This window comes from Ochotona princeps, chromosome 1 (assembly GCF_030435755.1).
Source record: "Ochotona princeps isolate mOchPri1 chromosome 1, mOchPri1.hap1, whole genome shotgun sequence".
NCBI lineage: Eukaryota > Metazoa > Chordata > Mammalia > Lagomorpha > Ochotonidae > Ochotona > Ochotona princeps.
Window position 1 is genome coordinate 60,112,092 of NC_080832.1, and position 25,830 is coordinate 60,137,921.

Sequence of the window (25,830 nt, forward strand, 5' to 3'; positions counted from 1 at the left end):
GATATTGATTTGAGGATAAAGAAGTATACAAGTGAGATGCAACAGAGCTCAGAAACAACCACGTAGATTGGAACACTTTAGATTATTGAGACAAAATTGCTTTGTTTTTAAGATTTGGTGCTGGACAGAAAGTGGTTAAGAAATCGCATTTATTTTTAACATGTTGACTGCTCAATACTATGTATTAATTCCATAACAATGTTAATTGTTGCAGATGGTAAGTTAGTGCTTTTATTTGACCGGGATGATACTCTGCTGTTTCTGCCCTCAGACCAGAGAGGGTCTACCCAATAAGTAGTTGGACTTGACTGGACTATAAGATGTTGGACTCTATGCTTGGCATATACTTGCAAAGAGGGAATTTCAACTGAACTTGAACTATGGTTATGCAACAAGGTGGAGGAACCCACCATGGGGGGGGGGGAGAATCCCAGATTCTGTGTAATGACAACACAATGTAATTAATGAATAAATTTAATTAAAAAAATAACAACAACAAAAAGATTTGGTGCTGGATAGGTGCATATGCATGTGAAAAAGCTACCCATGCAAACGAATCTAAGAAACTTACATACATATATAAAATAGTCTTCTAAAAGACATTGTAGAACTTCTTTGTGGTTCTGATATGGTTATACCTCAAATGTTAATAGATGTGAATATTAAGAAAATGCTGTATGGATTTCTATTTGCAGTGAAATAAGCTTATTTTTCAGTTTATTTTCTGTGAACTTTAGCGGTAACCTTATATAAAAATGGGAAAATTTATTAAACAGAAAACAAAAAACACAGTCATAAATGGAGTGATTAGTACTTTTTATTAACTAAGTGTGGAATAGTAGCCAAAATTTGAGCCTTTATTAAGAACTAAAAATAAATTAGTATAGATAATCTGATATAAAAATGGCCAAGGTCCATGCATAAGCATTACAGATGGTAATTGAATGGTTAGCAAAAATTAAAAGGCACTCAGACTTATAGGTAATCAGGGAGATAAAATGAATATAATAATATTCCAGTTGCTGATTAGGGTCAAGAATGTGAAGATTTTGCACCTCGTGCTGCTAGAGTTGAGTTTGATGTAATACTTTATATTAGTGTTAGTATTATTTGCTATGGTTGGATAGGTGAAATTTTAACTTGATACATAAATATCCAATAAAAGTACTTGTACAAGGTAATTGGAACAAACTTGCATGTTTATAGTAACATTTGTAAGAGCCAGAAAGTGGAAACAACTCATTTATTGCTAAATAGTGATAGAGACAAATTATGACACATAGAATACCTTAGAGCAATAATGTTGTAAGTGAATGTTACAGCAGAAAAAGAAACTGGTAAATACGATTTTATTTATATGAAGTTGAAAACTAGGCAAGAATAGAATTTGGTTTGGAAGTCAGGGTGGTTGTAACTTTTGATGAGGAGTGTAGTGACTGCCAGTGAGTAGGAGGGACTTTTCTGGGAAACTGATAATGCCTGTTTTTGGAAATACTTAATGAAATTGCACAGGTATGTTCATTTTGTGATCATTTTTTGAGCAGTGGGTGTACTGTATATGTTCTCACTATGCTCAATTAAAAGTAAAAATTCATATGCCTTTTAATTTAATTTAGTGAAATATTTCAGAGTAATAAAACTAATTAACAAATTTCTGTGTACTCACATTTTAGTTTAACAGTTGATTGTCTCTGGTTCTCCATTTCTGCCTTTCAAATGCTTAAAAGCAAATTGAATAATATAAACAGTTTAAATATCAGCTTTGTGGTTTATTTGATGACTTTATTTCCTTACCTATCAGAATAACAATTAAAGCTTTTATATGCTCAAAATTTAATTCAGACTTTTGTTCCTGTTTGATTTGCTTCAGAAGTCTGGTTGTGATTTGATGTGGAATTTTGCGTCACCAAAAATGGTAATACTGGCTGGATTCTTAAAGTTGTAAGATGAATATTCACATTTTTAATGAGTTTAAAATTATGTACCTGGTTTTAGACATGGAGAGATACTTTGGGTGACTTTAAATTATACTACTACTATTTTATATGTCCCTCTTTTTGATTTCCTTTAAATAATTTACTCACCATGAAGGGAGTGGCTTCTATATAAACAAAGAGAAATTTTAACAGTTAAGTAATTCCTTCAAATTACTATTTTGGACATTTCTTGAACTCTTTGCCTGTGTCATTTGCTTGAGGTACTTTTGTATACAGTTATACTCTTAAAAAGAGGCCCATTATGTTACATTACTTAAATCTAAAATTATATCACTTGTTCAGTTTAACCCTCCAAATCCACATGATAAATGCTTATTGGTATTATATCAGAAGATTGGTTATTTGATGGGCATTTGGGCAGTATTATATAGTATCTTCCCACCCCAAGAAAGCACATGATATGTTCTTGTCATATCAGTGTACAATTTAACCTATTTATATCAGAATTTTCTCTGTAAAATGGGGAAAACACTATTAAACCTCATAAAACAACTTGATATACTTGTTTAGAAATTGCTAAAAATACTTGATATGAGTATATAAAGAAAATATGTGGTTGTGTATGCAGCATATGTAGAGGTTGAATTACTTTTGTATTTCATTGTATGAATTATACTGTGTTGTATAATATCCTAGTAAAGTTCTTGTACAGATATTTTATATATTTTTAAATGAAAAATTATCAGATAAAAATGTTATTGCCATGTTTATAGCAACTTGTCTGGCTAAAGCTTTTAATAAATGAAAGATTAAGTTAAAAATAATGGTTGTAATAGTATTCATGGTTATAGTTGAGATGTCAAGAATAAAACCAACATTTAATGCTTGTGTATAACACAAAAAAATAAAATTGATTGTTTTGGACACTGTAATATCTAAGTGTGAAAGACTTCCGACTAGCTGATAGACTGATTGTTGGACAACTTCTAAGTTGAATGGCAGTTAGAGATGCAAGCAGTTTTGACTAATATCTGGATTAATTTTCAATTAAAATTCTCTACTTATCCTCCTTCAATGTTATTTTATGTAGTGAAGATTCTACGTAGGTTTTACTGATTTTTTTTTTCCCTCCAAAACTGAAGATGGCATAATGGACGAGCCCCTAGATCCAGTCAAATTCAGGTCTGATCAAATTCTGCCACTTAAATTGTGACTTAGGCTAAGCCTGTCTCTCTCACTTGGATGCTTTCTTAATGTTCTGGGTAGTATTGTACAGTTTCTCATTTGTTTGCTATATAACTGCAAAATAAGCAAGAATTAGTACTAACATTCTAATGAGCTTCCATGAACATCTCCACATACACATTGCAGTGGAAGTGCCAGATGGGTTGAACCAGTTTCCTGGTTTTGGTTTTCAATTTCTCTGTTATGTGTTTCATGCATAGAAAAATAAATATTCAGATGGTTAGAATTCTAACTAGCTTCCTTAAAAGTTTAAGGTTTTGAACTTTTATATAAGTTTTACCTGCTGATTTTTCAGTGTTTATCTTATTCTTCGCTATAACTTTATTTTGAAAACAAAACAAGCTTGCTAAAATCCTGACACCTTAGAAGGTTACCATGGTTACATTGTAAAAAAGTTGAATGGCTGTAGTTTTTAACTAAATGTTCTCAGCTTTATTATTTGAAAGATGAATCATTGCTAAATAACATGTACAGTATAAAGGCAATTGAGTGACAGTTTACTTGGGAACAAGATCCCTAGTAACTTTCAATTTTCTGCAGATCTGTTCTCCAAAAGTGCACAGATGTGATTTACTGGCACATCAACACCACAGCCATTCTCCCCCACCGCATTGCCAGTTGTATGCTGGTTCCACAGTCTGAGAATCCGCTGAGTTTCCCCTTTAAGTCCATTTTGGTGGAGAAGAAGTAATGCCTGCCAGAGTTCAGGCCAGTTACACAACTGGTTGCAGCCATTTGCCTCAGCTGTTTTCTCTGTTTTACAAACATTCGAGTCGACAAAAGACTGAACTCTGGACCTCAAGACTGTGCAGTAACTGCACACTGCAGCGGTCCCTGTGACTGCTGCTTCTTGGGATCGCTTTGTTCCAAGCTGTGCTGCTCAGTCACCTACGCCACGTGTGAGCCAGTGGTCCCCATTGCAACCTACTTCATCATATAGGGGCCGAAATTTAGCCTGTCAGGGAAGACCCGAAGATAGTTGTAGGAAGGTGATGAAACTGGAAGTGGTCACATGTGTTTGTGTCCCAGAAAAGTACATTGTCTCCAAAATACAGTAATTTTATCCATGCATCTCAGTGTGTGGTGACAGGTGCTGTTACTAGTTTTCAGAAATTGAAACTTCAGAATAGCACAGTATATAGAAAGTTTACTTTTCAGAAACATCAATGTGGCATTTTGTTTTTAGCCCAGCTCATTGATGTCATGGAGTATCTGTGTTGGAGAGCTAGGAACGGAAAGGATAATAGCACCAGGCCAACTAATTTAAACATCTTTAAGTGTCGGTTTTGCAATTTTATAGATGTTTTATTAAAAATTTGAAACCCCAAGATTTTAAAATAAGTTTTTTGTGAGTTTGCAGTTATTTTCTCAAAGATGGACCCTGCCTTATTTTTCTCAGCTTATTGTTGGGTTTTTAATGACACAATATAGGAATTCACTATGTTTTCTTTAATGAATGCCAAATATGCCTGTTTGTAGTGGGTAACCAAAAATGGCTATATAAATTATACAGTTTTAATAATATTACTACTCTGTTTGTGACTTTGTTTCCTAAGATGATTTATTCAAAAAATTTATCTAGTAAACAAATTGGTGATAACATCTTTCTGAAATTTATAGGAATGAGCATGTTGTAGTATGAGAACTTTTTTTTTTTAGCAATTAGAAGACTACTATGTATCTTGTTTCATGATAGTAGCTACTTTGCCTCTCCTAAATTTTTTTTTTAAAAGATTTATTTATTTTTATTACAAAGTCAGATATACAGAGAGGAGGAGAGACAGAGAGGAAGATCTTTCGTCTGATGATTCACTCCCCAAGTGACCACAAGGACCGGTGCTGTGCCGATCTGAAGCCAGGAGCCAGGAATCTCCTCCAGGTCTCCTACACAGGTGCAGGGTCCCAAGGCTTTGGGCCATCTTTGACTGTTTTCCCAGGCCACAGGCAGGGAGCTGGATGGGAAGTGGAGTTGCTGGGACTAGAACCGGCGCCCATATGGGATCTCAGCACATTCAAGGCGAGAACTTTAGCCACTAGACCATGCTGCAGGGCCCTTCTCCTAAATTATTTAAACTCTGACTTCAGCCTTATCATCTGCAAAAGGAGATAATTTTGTTTAGCGAAGGTGAGAAGATAACAGTGTAAAAGTAAAATTATTTAAAAAATTCCAAGATACAAAGTGATAATAATGTCATCTTTACAAAAGTATGTGTATGTGTAATAAATGCATACATAATTAATTGCGAGCTCCATCTTGCTTGTCTTGCTTGAAGTTTGGTATCAGTACTCCTTACCTTGTTAGATTATCAGAATTAGGATGCTTAATAAACTCTCTCAAACCCAAATTCTATAAACAAATATAATCTGCATAATAAATATCCATAAATACTGCCCCGGTTATTTAAAGATACTATTTTGTTCAGCATTTTTGTCTTGACAAAGAAAAGCCACAGCCATCCTCTGGGTACCCTCACTCCTTGAGGGAGGAGGACTTAGACTCCATGCCCTGTGGAACCCACTCCCTGCACTCCCCAAAGCTTATTAACCCCTTAACCATGTCCTGGGCCAGGGAGGGGAGGTTTGAGTGGACGTATGGAGATCCCTGCCCCCTCACCCCTGGGCTGGCTGTGCTATTTGTAAATATGGCCATTGGATCTTTATTTTTGATTAATTTGTTCTGAATTGTTTGTTTTCTAAGGAACTGTGATAAAAAAAAAAATACCAGGCTACTCAATGCCAAATAAAGATGTTGTATTTAAAAAAAAAAAAGATTTCTGTCTTGAAAATTCCTAAATCCTGGAAGAATAACTTGGGATTGGTTTTGTGGCACACAGGTTAAGCCACTCTCTGCTATACCAGCACACTATACTGGAGCACCAGTTCCAATCACTTCCAGTCCAAGCTCTCTGCTAATGCGTGTTGGAAAGCAGGATGACCCAAGGCCTCAGGATGCTGTTGCTCATGTGGGAGACTGAATGGAGTTCCAGGCTCCTGGACCCATGAGAAGTGAACCAATGGAAGGAAGAGCTCCTTATCTTGCTCTCCCTTTCTCCCCATCACTCTGTCTTTCAAGTAAATAAAAATAAATGAAAAGCTTAACTATATGTCAGGATATTCTGTAAATTACACATGATAGTAAAAGTAGAATTCATACTTGAGGAAATTGGGAACAGATATTGTAAAATGCTTGTTTATGCGTCTAGTTTTTATATACAAGTAAGCAGAGAGTGTGGTATAAGGTAAAAAATACTAATCTCTTGTCACAGTGGCTTGGATTTAGTTTAATTCACCTAATCTTTGCTGAACAACCACATGTGGCTATGCATAGTGAGAAGTTAGAATTGGTCACAATATTGTACCTTCTAAAACTAAGATAGGATTTGAACATAGGCTTTTGGAAAGATTGATGAGGGTAGAGAAATAGGTGTAGAATAGGACTGAATTTGTGTTTTTTGTTTGTTTGTTTCCTGAATGTAAAGCCCCCTTTGGTTAGAGAAAGATAAAATAGACAAAGGTTTAAAGGAAAAAACAAAAATCATTGGGCCAACTCCTGACTGTGTGAGTTTGGATTAAGCTAAGGTAAGCTCTTCAAAATGTGTGTGTAGTGTAATTGGAACTATGCCTCCAAGATGATGGTAGTATGAATTATATTGCCAACTTGACCGGTATTACTTTGGGTAATTCACATTGACTGTTGAGAGTTCTTGAAGATTTTTATTTATTTCTAAGAATTTGCAATGTTTTGTGAATATAGTTCCCCTTGTTTTATTAGAGAAAATTGCGTATAAGGAGTCAATGCCTTGAAGAACTTAGGACCTGATCCTTTGCCTCATAGCCAGATAATTTACTGCTAGTCTCTTCAAACAGCAGTGTGCTTTGTTTTATAATATAGATAGTTTTATTTCAAACATATCTTTGATGATAGTTGTTTTGGAATGAGAACTATGTAAACCTCTTTTTAGATTATCAGGAAAGTCCTAGAACTTTGAAATTTCCTTTGCTCAAAAAGTTTGTAATTCATATACTTGTTTTATCCTTTTTTGATTTATTTAGCTTGTCAAATCAGTCTCTTTTTTTTTAAAGATTTATTTTTATTGAAAAGTCAGATATACAGAGAGAAGGAGAGACAGAGAGAAAGATCTTCTGTCTGATGATTCAGTCCCCAGGTGACCAAAACAGCCGGTGCTGTGCCGATCCGAAGCCGGGATCCAGGAACTTCTTCCAGGTCTCCCACACGGGTGCGGGGTCCCAAAGCTTTGGGCCATCTTCGACTGCTTTCCCAGGCCACAAGCAGGGAGCTGGATGGAAAGTGGGGCTGCCGGGACTAGAACTGGCGCCCATATGGGATCCTGGCACGTTCAAGGCAAGAACTTTAGCTGCTATGCTGTCACACTGGGTCCATCAAATTAATCTTTGAAGCTTGATTTCAAATAATTTTTGAGTCTCAAATTGTGTTTAGATGGAGGTAAGGGTTGTTATTAGGTGGTTTCACTACATATATATATATATAGAGAGAGAGAGAGACTAACAATGATTTATTTACGTGAAATAATTCTTTGGGAATCTGAGGATGGATTTTTCTGCTCTTAATTTACTTATCTTTGTTCATATATGTAACCATTCAACTTAGAGGAATATTTAAAGCAGTTTTTTTGAGTAATAACTTAAAATGTGATTCAGTTGAGCTAATACTCTTTGTTTTGTTTTTGAATAGTTGGAACGGATAATGGCAAAGAAGCAATTGAGAGTGGGGCTGCATTTCTGTTCATGACATTTCACTTGAAGGACTCCGTTGGTCATTTGGAGACAAAAGCTGTCAAACAGATGTTTGGTCCGTTTCCATCATCATCTGCCACTGAAGCTTGTAATGCTACTAATAGAATTGTTTCTCATTTTAGTCAAGATGATCTTACTGCTCTTGTCCAGTTGACAAAACAGGACTATAGTGATGGATTTTTTTTTGGCAAAAATTTAGCATTTTCATTTGATATGTATGATTTGGACCACTTTGATGAACTGCCAATAAATGGTGAATCCCAGAAAACCATCAGCCTAGATTATGAGAAGTTTTTGAATGAACATGATCATTGCACACCAGAACTCAAGCCTGTGGAAAAAACAAATGGCTCCTTTTTATGGTGTGAAGTTGAGAAGTACTTAAATACAAGTTTAAAAGAAATGACTGAAGCACCAAGAATAGAAGATCTTTGCTGCACTTTATATGACATGCTTGCTTCTGTTAAAAGTGGTGATGAGCTCCAGGATGAGGTATAGTTGAAATTCCTAACATTTTATATTAACATAAACTATCTTTTTATCGTGGGTATTTAGCAAAGAAAACACTTTTCTATTTCCAAGAATTCTTGCACGAAAAAGGTACAGAGTTCAAAACTATTGGTTTGGCCTTACCCTGCCCTGACCTGGCTATTATGATTATTTTAAGGAAGTGACTAGCAGAATGAAGGTCACTTTGTTTTCTCTCAGTCACTCCCTCTTTCTCTAATTCAGAGTTTCTAATAAGAAATCAATCATAAAAAAAGAAGGAAAGGCAAAGACTTTATTTCAGGCTACAGAAACACAGTTGACTGTGCTTAGAGAACTTAAGTTCTGTGTGATATGAACCCCAGCTATAGTGAGGGTTTAGTGAGAGACAAGGGTTGTAAGAGCGGTGTCTTGACAGCCACCATGTATTCATGGGAGCCAAATAAGGTCTATCTTGTGCACTTTATTGAAATATAGCCATTCAAAGATTATGTGGCCTAGTGCAATGATTTTTCAAGCAAGGTTTAATATATGGTTTGACATGTATTTTGTACTATGCTATGGCTTTGAATAATACAATCTTAAATGGTTCTTCCCTTTATCATTTTCTCATACCATTTTTTTGAGATTTGTTTGATTTAATTGGAAGAGTTAAAGAGAAAGAGAGAGAAGTGTTTTTATTTGCTGGTTTACTCCCCAAATACCAGAAACCACCACCCTTAAGCCTCCTACATGGGAGCAGTGGCCCAAGCACCTGGACCATGCTCTGCTTTTTCCAGGCGCATTACCAGGAAGCTAGTTTAAAAATAGAGCAGCCAAGGCAGAACACTGCCCCCGCCCCATGAGATGTTGGCACTGCGTGCTGTGTGTGATGTGCTATACCACAGCGCGTTTACCTTTTCAGACTTTAGTTTCATATGAATGAAAATGAACAATTATAGTGATAGTTTTTTGTTACACCATATAGGTTTTTCATGCTTTTACTCTAGAGCCATTTCTGTGAAACTGGATTCTATTATAGTATTCTATATATAGTATTTCCTATACAGCTATGCAGTGGTGCCTCAGTGCAAAAGTGTTTCAGTGTAACTACTCTCTTTAAAATCATTATTTTCATAATATGTATTTGAGGTTATAGGGTTTCCCCTTGGCCTCATTTTTTCCCTCCCCATTTCTTTCTCCTTTCATTTCCCCCCCATTATTACTACGGTAGTATAGTCCTTACAACAGTTACAAGTTTAACATTCTGCTATTTAAGTGTATCATGGAATTGTAGGTACAAACATGGAATATCTAGTATTGTATTGTCAAGGGTTATTTAACTGTTTCACTGGGAGTTGTCCTTTTATTCAGGAGTAAAGATGCCTACTGTGACATATATAATTCATCTATGAGAACACGTTTATGCTTGTTCTATATAAATAACAAAACAAATATCCATTTCTTTTGTATTTTCCTTGAATATGCCTTATCAGAACCTATCATATTTGTCTTTTTGGGATTGGCTTATTTCACTGAGAATAATGTGACATTTTATTGCAAATGATAGGATTTCATTCTTTTTTTAATGGCTGTATGGTATTCCAGGGAGAAGATGTACTGCTGTTTCTTTATCCATTCCTGTACTGACAGACATCTGGGTTGTTTCAAGTCTGTTGTTGTGGATGTACTCTTATAGGTTGCATGTCGCTTTCTTATATGCAGATTTCCCTTCATATGAAGGTATATTCTCGGGAATAAGAGAGCTCAGTCATTCAGTAGAGCAATTTTCAGTTGTCTTAGCACACTATTCACACTGACTTCCATAGTGACTTCACTGGCCTACACTCCCACCATGTGGCATAGGGTACCTTGCTCCCCACATGCATGCCTGCAGGTATGGTTAATAAATTTCCAAATCTCAGTGGAATTAGGTGGAACCTCATTGTGATTTTTATTTACATTTCCGTGATAGCAAGGGGGCCAGAGCATTTTTGTTTTTTGTATGTCTGTTAGCCATTTGAGCTATGAAAAATGCTTGCTCAATATCATCACCCATTTTTTAAGAATTGTTACTTTTCCTGTTGTTGAGTTTCAGAAGCTCTTTTTAAATCCTGGATAAGAGTCTCCTATCAGTTGTGTAGTATGCAAATATTTTCTCCCATATGGACCCCAATTTGTGTCCCAGCTACTCTGCTTATGGTGCAGCTCCTTGCTAATGGCATGGGAAAGATGGCACAGGTGTTTGGACCCCTGCTATGTATATAGGAGACCTTGATGAAGGAGACCTGGATGAAGCTCCTGGTTTCTGGCTACAGCCTGGCCCAGTCCTGCTGGTTGCAACATTATGGGGAGGGAACCAGCTGATAAAAATTCTCTCTCCTCCTTTCCCCCTCAAAATAAAATGAGTCTTTAAATATAAATAAAAGTGTATTTGTGGTGTTATTTACTAAAAAGCACAAAAATACGCACCAGTGTGAAAAATGTGGGAGAAATAATATTAGTGACAATAGTAGTAACTGATACTAAATATGATGTATTAAGTGCTTTATGTCCACGGCTTCACTTAATCTTTATGCCAGTACTTTGAGGTAGAGAGTTCTATATTAAAGACAGTTTGAAGCCCTGAGAATTGAAATAGGTAAATTCAGAACCATTTTTTTTTTTTTTCGTTTCTCATTACATTTAAACTGCTATGTTCTGCTAGGTGTTAAAGTAGTAAAACAATTCATCTTTTACCTTTTCTCAGTACCACATTTTTTTTTTTTTCAATCTCCCTACCTGGAGCTTCTAAGTTTCTGTCTTGTAAGGGCCTTTCTTCTGAGTCTGACTGATAGTAATTTCTTGGTGAAGATTTTAGTCGGTTGGAGTAAGCTTTAGAATTTAATAGTCCAGAAAAAGTTTTGAGGTTTTTTTTTTTCTGTTAAAATTTATTTAACTTAGAAGTGTCGATTTTATGCACTTCAGCTGCCAGAAGCAAATAAGACTTGAAATTTTGTGTTACTAAGACGTATCCATTACTGGTGTAGACAGCTTCCTGTTGGTGCACTGCCATGACTAGAATTGCAAGAAAGGGGTTAGTTCTGTTGTATCATACAAGTTAATGGAGTTTGAACAGAAATTGTGTACCTAGAAAGCAATGGCATTAGTAATAGTAAAGGTGCAGTGTTTTCGTGTGCCTGTTATGTGTGGACCTGGACCAGGCTATCTCTTCTTGACAGCCAGATTCATCATCTTGTAAGGTATAGAATACCCTCTATATAAATAAAGAGATCAAAACTGAGGCTTAGTTGTTTACTAAAGTAAAAAACCGAGACGGTGGCAGGAATTGTGAGATTTTTTCCCCCCAGCAGCATAGATTTAGTGTTCCTTTTCAGTATGCCATCAGATTTTTCTGAAGAAAAGTATTAACTGAAGGCTCTTTGTGGGGATTTCTTTTACCTGTGTCAGCTCAAATCTCTACCTACACAGGTTTACCATGGGCAGATTAGTTTCCAAATTTGTGACATGTGCTTTACAGTGTCACTGTGGGAATTTGTGTGATAATATGTGAAGCACCCAGCGTAGAGTTTCACCGAAATGTGTTTTTTCAGATGATAGCATCTATGTTTGCACATATCAAACTTTAATATGAGTATTTACCTTAGAATAAATAATTTTTTTGCCCTGCCATATATGGATGTTGAAAGTAGTTAATAAAATGCTCAAGGGCTTAATTTAGAGAAATTTTTATATTATGCTTTTTAATGTCTCATTTTCCTAAAGAAAATCCTTTGAATTGAATTCTAGAGTTGTGATTTTTACATTCCTTGATAGGATAGAAAAGATGCTAATGAAAATCACTTGAGAAATAAGTAAAGTGGAATCAGATATACTTAATGCTATTTTGATGAAATATAATGTATAATGTGTGTAGTTGCTAATGCCAGTATAAATATTGGTGCAGCCACTTGGTAGTCAGCTCTTGGAAAACATAAACTTTGAGTTTTGCTGATAACAAACTTTATTTTTTGTGCAGTTTGGGGTTATATAGTGACAGTTATAAGATTAATTCTCTGTCAAATGTATCATGACATGGTAGATAGAGGCAGAAAATCTAGTATTTATAGGTTTCTAAATGGGAGTTTTACTTTTACTCTGGAGTAGAGGTGCATATTACAACAAAACTTCTCAGCGTGCTAGTCTCTATTACACTGTTCATCTGTGAGAGTGTATCTATATACTTGATTACCTACATTTATGTATTTTGTTATTTGCCTAAACGGTGTCTTGCTTCAGAGAAAACATACAGTGTTAGCCCTGTTGGGACTGGCTTATTTCACTAAGCATCTTGTCTCTAGTTGGGACCATTTTGTTGCAAACAGTAGGATTCAGTTCTTAAGGCTGAGTAGTGTCCCACAGAGTAGATATGCCTAAGTCTTTTATCCATTCATATGTTGATGGATATCTGGGTTGTTTTAATGTTCACTATTGTGAATTTTGCCACTTTAAATATTAGGGCTGCAGGTCACTCGTGTGCAGATTTCATTTCCTTTGGATGGATAGGTCATATGGTAGAGCAATTCTCAGTTGTCTAAGTACTTTGCATGCTGACTTCCATAGTTGTTTCTACAAGTTTTGATATATTCACATTGTTTTTGTTGTTTTTTTTTTCTTATTTGTTCTTTTAATTCAAAAGCAATAAAACTTCATGAAGAAAACTCAAGTTATTTTTTTACTTTTAGCGGAATGTGACATTTAGGAATGATCAAGCTAGTTAAAATATTTCACCTATCATAACTGATTCCCTAAGTGTTATAGTTTATATTATATGGTACTTCTTCCTCTTCCCTTCCTTCTATGACTAAAATTGTTAAAGTGGTGGGTTGTGACTTGGTCAAATAAAAAAAAAGCATGTCTGATATTTTTATCCAGTAGTACTATTAATCCTGAAAGGAAGATTTGTTTTAGCAGCTACTTCTATAAAAATAAATTCAATTTTTGTCAGTCTAGAAGCTGCAGATTCATGTGGCTCAGAACATGGACTGCAGAGGAAAGTCCTACTTCTGCAGCTTATAAAATGTTTGGCTCTGGCCAGGTCATTTCTGTAAGCCTCAGTTTTCCACTTGTAAACGTGTAAGAAAGTGGTAATGCTCACCAGATAGCTTTTTGTGAACATATGCTATTGTACATTGAAAGCACTCAAGAGTGTCACCTAGCAGAAGGCAAATGTTCCATGGTGTTGGCTGTTGTAGTGTCTGACATAACTGAAACACAGTATAGTTACGTGATTAAAAATATAGTTGTGTGCATGGGTGATGAAAGCACAATTCAGTCTTCTTCAGTGTTCTTCAGATGTTCCTGGCTGGCACACAAGGAAGCTGTAATTCCGTTCAAGATATATAGTGCAGAATGATCAGTTTGGTGAAGTAGTGGAAGCTGTCTTATAAAGAATGCTAGAAAAAAAAACTGCAGTTGATTATTTGAGAGGAAGCTGTTGTGGGGTAGAGGGCATGATCATAATGTTTGATGAGATACCTGTGAAAAAGAGAGCTGTAGCAAGGATGTGTAGAGAGAAGGTCTGGAGGAGAGATCACAGCTCATGCAGACTTTTATCCTTCTCAGGTCCTTTGAAATATAACGAGCTGTTTTGATACACAATAAGGTTTGCTTTTGGAGACATTGAAGCATATGCTGGGTCATCATTGAAAATTGTAGAAAATTGTTAGATTTTAATATCTTTACATACCTGTCAACACCTTTTTGAAGTAATAGATGATCTTGTAGTCGATTTAGGTAAAATATATCATTAATATATTACACTCATAGTGAGGACTTAAAAGTATTTGCTGTTTCTAACTTTTGGAAGTAACATAATCTAAGATATAGCTCTTAGCTGGAATGGCCGTTCATGGAGTAGGGCATTTCTTCATATTTCATACTTTCCTGATGCTGTGCATTCACTCATTCAGTCATTTTTTTCTCTATCATATACCACATACTTTCAAGTTTTGGAAGGTGAAATGGTTTAAAAAAAGGTAATCTAACCAAACTTAATCAAGTCACTCCTATTATTTTACTCTCATCCTTTGAAAAGGCTCATACGTTTATTTAAACGGGAACTGAGCAGGAAGGTGATTTTGTTACAATTAATATTAAGCCTGGCTTGGAAGAATGCTTTGATTTTATATATTGAGCTACTTGTAATATATTGAGATGGGGAAATTACATATGTTTTATTAATATAATTTTCTGTTAATATATGAAATTAATGAAGCATTTAAAATGTTCTTATTATTATAAAATGATAAATTTATCATTTAAATTTTAAATGATATTAAATATTTATCATTTAAAATGTTTTTTATCATTATAAACATAATTAGAAATGGTTGTTTTATTTAGAAATTGCTCTAAGCACTCAAATATGTACAATTTAATACATTTTACTCAATTTTTTTTTGTATATGTGTACATACAATCACAAAAGCTGTCTTTATTCATGGGCAGTTAAAAACAGAATATCTTCCATGTAAGAATCAAATAAACCAGGTATTTGCCATGTACATGCAGATGTGTAAATAAGCTTTTTAAATATACAGTGGAACCCATCTTTAACCTTGCTACACATCTAACTAATAATGCTGTGTGGGGAATAAATAGTTTCCACATTCCAAGTCATCTTAATTAAGAGGAAAATGACCTTGGTTCTAAGTTTGTTAAATTGTTATGCTAGATTAAGTATCTGAAAATAATGAGCATTAGTTATTTTGAAAATATGATTTATCTAGTTCTCTACCAGTAACAACAGTTTGCTTAACACATTTTTTCTTGATAATTAAATGCTGTCCTAATTTTCACAATCATTTTCTTATGTTATTTATGGCTGCATTTTGAATGTATGAATATGTAATAATATTCTGTGTTACATTCCAAACTAAGAATAATGTATAATGTTTTAAATAATGTTGTCTGCATTTTATACTTACCTAAAATTCACTTTCACGTGACTGTCAATTCAAAATCTTTTTCAGAGTTGCACGCATATTAACATTGTTTTAACATGTTCAGTTTTTAACTTTCAAGTATGTAGTTTTTCCATTTGATATGCACATTTAAAATAGCTTATTTTGTGAAAATATTCTCTAAATTTAGTTTTAAATATTAATAAATATGCTATTTATTGTGTGAAACAACTGTGAATTTTAAAATAATGTCTTTACATATTTACAATAGGAAATGCTTGGGAGTCCTTCTCATTTGTATTGATTACATTGTATTATGTGACACTGTCTCGTAGGCTCTGGGATTGCCCCAACCCCTCCCCAGATAGCCTCTTTTAAATACTGACTCATTTCAACATCATTGAACAGCTTCTGGAGCACCTTACACTGTGTTCAGAAATGTTAAGAAAACAATTATCTGTTCTTATGAAAATTTAATCCTGTTGTGTTTCTAAAACTGTTGAAAAGATGTCTTCTTGGAGGACAGACTTTAATCACCAATCCTAATTTTTCAGTAGTCGGTGATTTATCCAGACCTTCTGTTTGTTTTTAAAATCAGCTTTGTCAGTTTCTTTGAAATTAGCAATAAGATCTGATTTTCAGCCTTCTGCTATGAATTTATTCATAGTATTTCTTGTATTTTGGAAAACTGTACACTAGTTTTCAGTTTCTTTATGTCTGCCTTCCCTCTACCTTTCCATTTTTACTAGAGCAATGGTTTGCTTTGTTTTAAGGAAATATGCCTTTGGTTTTTGAATTTTTCTTTTTTTTACAATGATAAGATTTTTAATTAACTTTTAATTGGCCAGTAATATTTGCATATTTTGTGGCTACATTGTGATAATGTGATGCATATATATAAGATACATTGGTCAAATCAGAGCAAATAGCATTTTTTATCTCCTCAAACATTTATCATTATTATATGTTGGAAACCTTCAAACTCTTGGAGTTATTTTGAAATATGTAATAAACTTTTGTAGACTGCAGTTACCTTAGTATGCTTTGGAACACTAGATCTAGTTTTTCTTAACTGTATTTTAGTTTTAACTCTTAACAACAGGTATCAGCTCTAAATGATACAACATCTAAGTTTACTGCGCTTTAAATATGTGCAAAAAGTGACAGGCTTTTATTGTTTTGCTAGATTGGAAACTGATAGATTGCATTTCATTTAAAAATTGCTTAAAAATAAACATTTCTCTTCTCACTGAATACCATCCTTTTACCCATTTACTATTTTGGTTTATAAATGTAAGTGCCTAAAAGAAACTGCCTAGTCCTTTTTTTCCCCAAGATAAGTGGCTCCTCTGCTTTAGCTTCCATAATGAATTAAAGTTAATACCATTTTTCTATTATTCTGTTCACTTTGCTTTGGATTCATTATTCTACTTTATTGTAGTACTTCCTTGAAAAATTCTGTGGTGAGGTTCAGTGAGTAGTACATTTTTTGTCCTTTTGTGTCTGAAAATGTTAGTTTTCTCATTCTTTTGTGTTTTTAAGATTTATTTATTTTGATTGGAAAGGCAAATTTACAGGGAGAAGAAGAGACATACAAAAAGATCTTCCATATACTGGTTCAGTTCCCAAGTGGCCCCAATGGCTGGAATTGAGACAGTCTGAAGCCAGGAGCTTCTTCTGGGTCTTCCGTGTGCAGGTGCAGGGCCGTAAGGCTTTGCGTCATCCTCAACTGCTTTCCCAGGACACAAGCACAGAGCTAAATGGGAAGTGGAGCAGGTAGGACATGAACCAGTGCCCATATGGAATCCCAGTGCTTGCAAGGCAAGGATTTTAGACACTGAACCATCACACAGGGACTTCTCATTCTTGAATAATAGCTTAGTTGGTGCAAGTTTACTTTGCAGGTTCCTGGGGAGGAGCTGTGACCTGAAGAAATGGGGGGACAGTGCTCTTCTTTTCGCAACTGACAAAGTTTATTTCCAGGGTTTCAGTTTTTATTACATTTCATGAAACAGTGGTTCAAACATAATCAGAATTAGATCATGTCTAGGAACACAGAGTACAAAGAAGCTAACAAGATGAGTTAGTCAAAAGTTACTGAAACAGGGAATAGATAGAGAACTGCCCATCCTTGATTGACTAGACAAAGCACAGATGTCCACCTGTCTTCAAGGAGAGCATGAAAGCACCTCCAAGGACTCACTGGGGCCAAGAGCACACTGTGGGAGAGAGACCTTCCGCCTCCTCTTTCTTGGAGCCTCTTCTCAACAGGGTCCCACAGGCCTCTGGTATCTCAGCTTTCCTACAGGCTATGTTCCAACAAGTTGGGGTTAAATTCTGGGTTGACAGTCATTCTTTCTCAACACTCAAATTTAATACTCTGCTGTTTTCTAGTATTATCTGTGATTGATGAGAAGACTTAGTGTATTATAGTACCACTCCTTTATATGTATTCAGTCTGAATATTTGTATCTTCCTATGTTACTGAAAATTCTGGACTGTAATGCTTTCAAATACTGATTACCCTAGTTTTCATTTGAAGAATTATTTCGAAGTATATTGGAATGTATCACTATATATTAACCAAATGTCTTCAGTGTTTTCTACATATTTTGTGTATTGTGTACATTCCAGGCAAGGTTTTTTGTTTGTTTTTCTTTTCTTATTTTATTTATTATTATTATCATTTTATGATACAATTCCATAGGCCCTGGGATTTCCCTTACTACCTCCCATGTCCCCTCCCCACATACTTCGTTCCCCTATATTATTGCTATAGTTCTTCATACACAGTCATAAGTCCATCATTGTGGGCATGGACAATGGCAGAGAGTCGAGCATCCTATTGTCAAGATATAGTTAAAAGTTTCATTGGGAGTCAATCTTTGATCTGGAAGTAGAGATGCATACTGCATTGTCTCCTCATTCTGGATATGATAGACTGCATGACAGAGTAACTATACATTATAGTGAATAGCTATAATAAAAAATCAACAGGAAGAAAAGTAGAAATTTACAATGCCATGAAGTTAAGTAACATGACTAATGTGTAGCTGAAGAAATGAAAAAGAAAATCAAGAATCTTCTTGAAGAAAATGGTGCTACTGTATGATCTGTGGGTCAGTGAAGAATTTAATGAGAAAGTGTTTTGAAGAGATAAAACTAAAAAAAAAATCAAAATCTGTGAGATATAGTTTCTGCTGATCTTCATTGATGAAATATGTCTCCTGCATGCAACAAATAGAATGGTTCTGTTTTGCTTTTGATTCAATCTACTAATCACAACATTTGATTGATTGAGTTTATTCCTTTTACATTCAGGGTTAATATGAATGGGTGGTATTTTGGTCCTGTCATTTTGTTCATTGATTTAGTCTTCTGTTATTTTAGCGGGATGTTCTTCACATTTGCCTTTGGTTTTGGTGGGTGATGTCCCTCTTCTCTGTCAAGGGAACATCTTGAAGTACCATTTGTAGGGCAGGTTTGGAAGAGGCATATATATACTTTGAACTTTTTGCTACTGTGTAAGAATCTCATTTCATTTTCAAAGACAAAAGAAAGCTTTGCTGGGTATGTTATCCTAGGCTGACGATTTTTCACTTTTAGAATATGGAACATTCACTCCATTCGCTTTTGGCCTGTAGAGTTTCCTGTGAGAGGTCTCCTATGAGTTTAATTGGCATTTCTTTGTATGTCAATTCATTTTTTCAGGAGTGCATTTAAGGGTCTCTTCCTTAATCAAGAGAGCTTGATTATCATGTGCCGTGGTGGAGATCACTTTTTATCAAGTCTGTTGGGAGTTCTGTTCCCCTCCTGGATGTTGTTTCCCAATTCTTTTTCCAGATTAGGGAAATTTTCCATTATTATTTCATTAAATATATTTGTAAAACCAGTTTCTCTTTCTGCCCTTCTTGGACTCCCATAACTTTTATATTTGGTCTCTTAATAGTGTCTTTCAATTCTTGAATACTTTTTTTGCTTGATCCAGCTCTGCTTCCAGCTTTTTGCTTGTTTCCTCCTGGTGACAGGAAATATCTTCTAATATTGAGATTGTTTCTTCTGCCTCCTTCATTCTGTTTTGGAGACTCTTCATTGTCCTTTTAATTTGCTCCACTGTATTCTTTTTTTTAAAAAAAAGATTTATTTACTCTATTACAAAGTCAGATATACAGAGAGGAGGAGAGACAGAGAGGAAGATCTTCCGTCCGATGATTCACTCCCCAAGTGAGCTGCAACAGGCCGGTGCACGCCGATCCGAAGCCGGGAACCAGGAACCTCTTCTGGGTCTCCCACATGGGTGCAGGGTCCCAAGTCTTTGGGCTGTCCTCGACTGCTTTCCCAGGCCACAAGCAGGGAGCTGGATGTAAGTGGAGCTGCTGGGATTCGAACCGACGCCCATATGGGATTCCGGGTGCTCAAGGCGAGAACTTCAGCCACTAGGCCATGCCGCCAGGCCCACCACTGTATTCTTTATTTTTGATAAATCAGCTCTCATTTAATTCATTTCCAGGGTTACATATTCCTTGAATTCCTTGAGTGCCTGTTTTACATGCTTCTCATTGTTGATAAGTTTTATAACAAGTGCTTTGAATTCTGTATCCCCCGTTTTCTGATGTCTGTCTCAGTTAACCCTGAAGTTGGCAAAGGCTTTTTCTCCTTTGCAGGGAGTCTTCAATAATATTCATTGTGCCTCTGTCTCTTCTTTTCCTCTTGGTAATTGTGCTTCTGGTTAGCAGAGTCTTCTCCTTGGGGCAGGTTTCTAAGCTGTGTCACCCACAGATCCTTCCAGGCTTTTCTGGAATTTTTCGGGAGAATTTAGGGAGACTAACTTTCCCTACTTTATATAAAATGCACCTGAATTTTTAAAATATAACTGTGGGGTTTTGTATTCATTTCCAATAGGTCTTAGGTTTGGCAAGAATAATGTGTCATATTATTCAGAAAATGTAAATATCTTTATTTAAAATGTAAATCTTGAATTATATTACCATTTTTAAAAAAGACTGATTTATTTTTATTGGAAAGTCAGATATACAGAGAGGAGGAGAGATGGAGAAAGAGACTTCTGTCCGATGATTCACTCTCTTAGTGGCCGTTGAGGGCCGGAGCTGAGCTGAATCAAAGCCAGGAGCCAGTAGCTTCTGCTGAGTCTTCCTCGCCTATGCAGGGTCCCAAGGCTTTCGCAGGTCCTCGACTGCTTTCCCAGGCCACAAGCAGGGAGGTAGATGGGAAGTGGGGCTGACAGGATATGAACTGGTGCCCATATGGAATCCCAGTGTGTGCAAGGTAAGGATGTTAGCTGCTAGGCTACCTTGTGGGCTCTATATTAACATTCTTCATATATTTCATTTAATATACCTTAAGTTTGAATGTATTATGATGAAATTACTCAGTGGGACCATAGCACGACTAGCTTTTAAAGAATACCTTTAGTGACTATTAATCTCATCATCTTCCTGAGCCTGCTGTTAGTTAAAAGGTTGCCTCACTCACATCAAGATATCCTGCCTTCACTCATTGTTGCAATGTTCATGGGCTGGCTGTTTGAGATGAAAAATAATTCATCTTCTTTTGACCCTTAATGAATTCTTTCATAGTCATCAGATTGAAACAGAATGGAAGTGACAAACCTTTTGTAAATACTGAAATTGTATTTGTGTTAAAGCCTAATCTAACTGTCGTGGCTGTTTGGGAAATGAGAAGCAATGGGATATCATTATCTGTCTCTGTGTCTGTAACTCTGTCACTCTGTCTGAGCAATGATTAGGTAGGTTGGTAGGTAGGTAGGTAGGTTGGTAGATGGATAGATAGGTAGATTTTAAAAATGCTGGTTGACATACCTTTTATGAGAGTGTCTTCTTTGTCTCCTCGCTATTCCACTTCTGATCCAGCTTTGTAGACCCTGAAAGGAAGCATGTTATGAGTCAAGATTTTGGATTCCTGCCACTCACATAGAAGCCCTTTGAAGGATTTTCAGGCTACTTGTTTTTGGTATCACCCAGCATTGACTGTTGTGGCAATTTGAAGAGTGAATCAGTGAATAAATGACCTCTTGTGTGTTCCTCTGTCTCTAAACTTGTTGCAAAGAGTTAATAATAACTTTACATTATCTACCTGTACACTGCCTATCTGTTTCTGTTGTGACTCCTTTAAATCTCCTACTGTCATTTTTAAACTTTTATTGTTTGACAGCTGCATTATTTCATCTTTGTTTTCATTTATTCACTAGATGTCTGCTTCTTAATCCATGGCTAACTTCTCCCTCCCTCCCTTCTTATTATTATTATCATTATTTGCTAACTTTGGGAACTTGGATGAGTGCACCAGAGCAGCGATCCAGACAGCTGTACCTTTACAGTCACTTTGATTGCCAAATTAGTTTGTAGTGCAAATCTTGAATGAGAACTGCACCTGCTCTCAGTTTGGATGAAAATAGCAAATGTTAGGGGAAGGCTAATTTTTGCATTTCTTTAATGGCAAGTGATCTCACTGTTTTACTGGGGATTCTGCATCTTAGAATCTTCAAAGTCCTGCCTTTTGGCCAAACATACCTGTTGTTTGATTCCTAGGACTTGAGAATGTTATATTTTTAACAATAATGAGCTCTTTGTGTTGAATATTATGCTAGGACATTGTATTACAAGCTTTATTCTATATATACTGTGGTTTCCTAAAATTGGGCTAAAGGTTTTCACCTGGGATTTTCACTAAAATGTATCGTATATGAACACTGCATTTTGGATTAAGTAACTTTGAGCAGCTAATAATAAATACAAACTTCTGTCCACCATTAGACATTATTTTCGTATTGAAGAAATGGTCACAATTTAAGAATAAATTCTTTGAGAGTTCTATTAGGATTCAAAGAGCAGTTCATGCTACATAGAGGGCATTTCCTAATATTATTATTATTATTATTATTGTTATCATTTGGAATGTGATTAAAAGCCATTATATAGAATGTGTAGATTTCTGGCTTTAAATTTGCTGCCACTGAGGTGTCTCCCAACAATGTAGGTAAAGACAGTGTTGGCGAGTCTAACATCTAATCAACCATCAGGACATGAGCAGCCATTTTACTAGGAGTCTATCCTTGTACTGCATGCATGGAGACATATTTCTCTCTGTTTCCACCTATGAACATATCAATTTCCATTTTTCTTCCATTATGTATCCCCTTCGATAAAGAGCCAGTGTACACAGTCCACAATGGGGAGAGAAATAGTGAACTTCCATCCACATGAAGTTCATGAACATTTAACAATGATATAAAAATGAAAAAGAGTGTCAAGAATCTTCACGTAGGAATAGATGCCAGCTTGTGACCCATGTGGCACTAATAGAAGTACAATAAAGACTAGGAATCATTATTTATGAGAAGTAGCAACAACAGTGATAAAAGGGGCATTAATCTCAGGTGATTACAAGTAATCAGTGTTGTGGATGATTGATTAATGAATTACATCACAAGAGCTTATTGAGGGAGGTATAAATAGCTAGGAAGTGCAAAAAAGGTAAAATTCACAAGAAAAATACTTAGGTTGGACATCGTTTTACTGTAAATTGAAACAAGAAAGAGCTATTGTGAGAGATGACATGGAAAACTTCCCCTAGCCATGTTAACATTGAGCCTCTTCAGGGCACAGTCTCTTAAAATTAGATATATGTCTCTGTGCCTGCAACTATATCTTGCAGAGTATTTCCAACTTTTTCTTCCAAATGTTTGATGGTTTCTGGGCATAGGTTTAAATCTTTTATCCATTCATATTTGGTCTTTGTGTATGGTGAAAGGTGTGGGTCTTGTTTCTTATTTCTGCAGGCTGCTATCCAGTTGTCCCAGCAGCATTTATTGCGTCCTTTATCCTTATTTGTCTAAAACTCTATCCTATATTGCTTTTTTGGGGGAGGGTGGCAGCAGATAGTGTCATGAGTTATGTCTGTCAGTATTTGTTTTCACATTTCATGAGTATTTTTTTGTTGTCTTGCCTCTTTGTTACTTTATCTGCCATTTGTCTTTATAATTTTTTTAAACCTTCATTAGTATCTGTTACCTGCTTTTTTCGTGCACAGTATATTCCCTGTTCATTTCAGTATCACAAGTTTTGGAAAATAATTGAAAGTATCATCTTAGTATATTACAAATTTCTTTGTCTCTGGGTTCAGATAATATTTCAGTAGTCAAATGTATGCTATTATGTAGCTTTTGATGATTTATATAAATTTCCTAAAGATTGTTTCCTTGCAGACTTTTAAAATATTTATTTATTTGCTGTTTGAAAGACAGATTGAAGGGGACATACAGCCAAGAACCTTTCATCCTGTGGTTCACTCTCAAAATGATCTCAATGGCTGGAGCTTGATCAGAAAAAAGCTAGGAGTCCATAATTTTATCCAGAACTCCCACATGGCTGAAAGACCCCATATTCTGCCACTGCCCCAGGAACATTAGCAGGGATCTGCATTGAAATGAGTAGTGTGGACTGAGATGTCTCTCCTATAGAAATGGGTTCCTGTTGTATTAGTTAGTGGCTTAACCTTTTATGCCACAGTACCAGCCTTTCCTTAACATTTTCTAAAGCTTTGTTTTCCAAAATCCAAAAAAGAAAAAAATTTGTTGAAGAGATTATTAAGATTTATTGGATAGCGTGTTTAAAATTTTGATGATACTACCTGTGTAGTAAATGTTCAGTAACTACAAGTAGATATATTTAAATTGATAGGACAACATCATTATTGTTGTTTAACTGTCTTGTGTGTATAGTTGTTATAAAATCAACAAAGGAAAGTATGTACTAGGCATTTAATGTCTCGTAAATACAGCATAAACTTTATATATATGTGTGTATATTTGTATATTGAAATTAAATTGAATTGAATTATTCCATGATACAGTTGCATGGTTCTGGGATTTCCCTTCTCCCCTCCCCAAACCTCTACCTCCACACTGAAGTCCCCCATATTATTACATTAGTATAATAAGTGGTAAGTCCATCGTTCTGTTATTTAAGTGCAAAATACATTTGTTACTGACTTCTCTGAGAATTCTAAGAATTTACTCAATATAACATACTCGCATCCAAAATTAAAGTATAACATTTTCGAGAAGGAAAATATGTATTCCCAAATAATACTTGAGAGAGTCTAACAGCATTCTAGAACAATTTTATCATGCAATTAGGTAACTGACTGTCCCTGTATTCTAAATCTCTGCTTATAAAGTCAACTTAGCCTTTGGCAACCAGTTCACATAGGACTATGCAGTATTCACAGCAAAGTTTTGTAGTCACCTGAACCATTTGCTGCTTAGTTTTAGATTTTATACTTGTTAAATATTTAAAATTTATATGAAAATTTGGCATGTAGTTGTGATTCCTCGGTGCATCCTCATAGTTCTCTAAAATAGAAAATTTTATGTAGTAAATTGCACTAAAAATAATACTTGATTCTATTTTGGACAACCAGAACAATATATTGAAAAACAAATTAAATTAATTTCAGCATTTCATTTGGTTATACCAGAAAAAAATGAGTAAAAACAATTATTCTGCAATTTCAGTTCATTCAAATTTATTTAGTGCTGACTGGATCCTTTGATTTATCCAAATCATACTTTATTTTTAAGATTTCACTGTGTTCTTTTTTGTGCCATTGCGGATAGTGTTTGTAAAGCTCATGTTCCTTACAGTGTGAAGAGTTATTTTTCTTAAACTTTTTGGTACTTTTATATTAACCTGACTTCATTCCTCTTTTGCAGAGGGTATTAATTACTCAGAAAAGTTTATTTTGTGGTAACAGGGTTTTTTTCTTTTTTTCCTTCCTGTTCTTAAAAGCTGTTTGAATTGTTGGGACCTGAAGGACTTGATTTAATTGAGAAACTCCTCCAGAATAGAATTACAATTGTGGATAAATTCCTTAATTCTTCAAATGATCATAAGCTTCAGGCTCTTCAAGGTAAGAAAGTATACAGTGGCCATTCAAAAAGAATGATTAGTTGCCTAAAAGATCTTTTTAATGTCATTTATATTTACTGATATGGTTCCACAAAAGAGGTTTTAGATAAATCAGATTATAAGACTAATGTAAGTGACCTAATCAGCATATTACAGCTGTGTTTGACAGTGCCAGGTTTTTTGTTACTGTTTTTGCTTTGTTTTGTGGGACTTTTTTTTTTTTTTTTTTATATATATATTTATTATTTAACTTCAGTAATTACATTGTATTATGTGACACAATTACATAGATACTTGGGTTCTCCCCACCCCTCCCCAAACCCTCCCACCATGGTGGATTCCTCCACCTTGTTGCATAACCACAGCTCAAGTTCAGTTGAGATTCCCCCATTGCAAGCGTATACCAAACATAGAGTCCAGCATCTTATTGTCCAGTCAAGTCCAACGGCTTCTTAGGTATACCCTCTCTGGACTTTTTTTTCTGTTAATAGCCATACATACTTAAAATTAAAT

The 25,830-nt window shown here is 35.3% G+C and overlaps 1 protein-coding gene across 1 annotated transcript in view; it reads left to right on the top strand.

The window, feature by feature from the left end:
- Window positions 1-25,830, top strand: part of ASCC3 (activating signal cointegrator 1 complex subunit 3) — a 312,984-nt gene that overhangs the window by 27,677 nt on the left and 259,477 nt on the right. Inside the window, exons 4-5 of the mRNA XM_058660479.1 lie at window positions 7,897-8,450; window positions 25,198-25,318. Coding sequence (XP_058516462.1) covers window positions 7,897-8,450; window positions 25,198-25,318 — 675 coding nt within the window. The remainder of the gene's footprint in view (window positions 1-7,896; window positions 8,451-25,197; window positions 25,319-25,830) is intronic.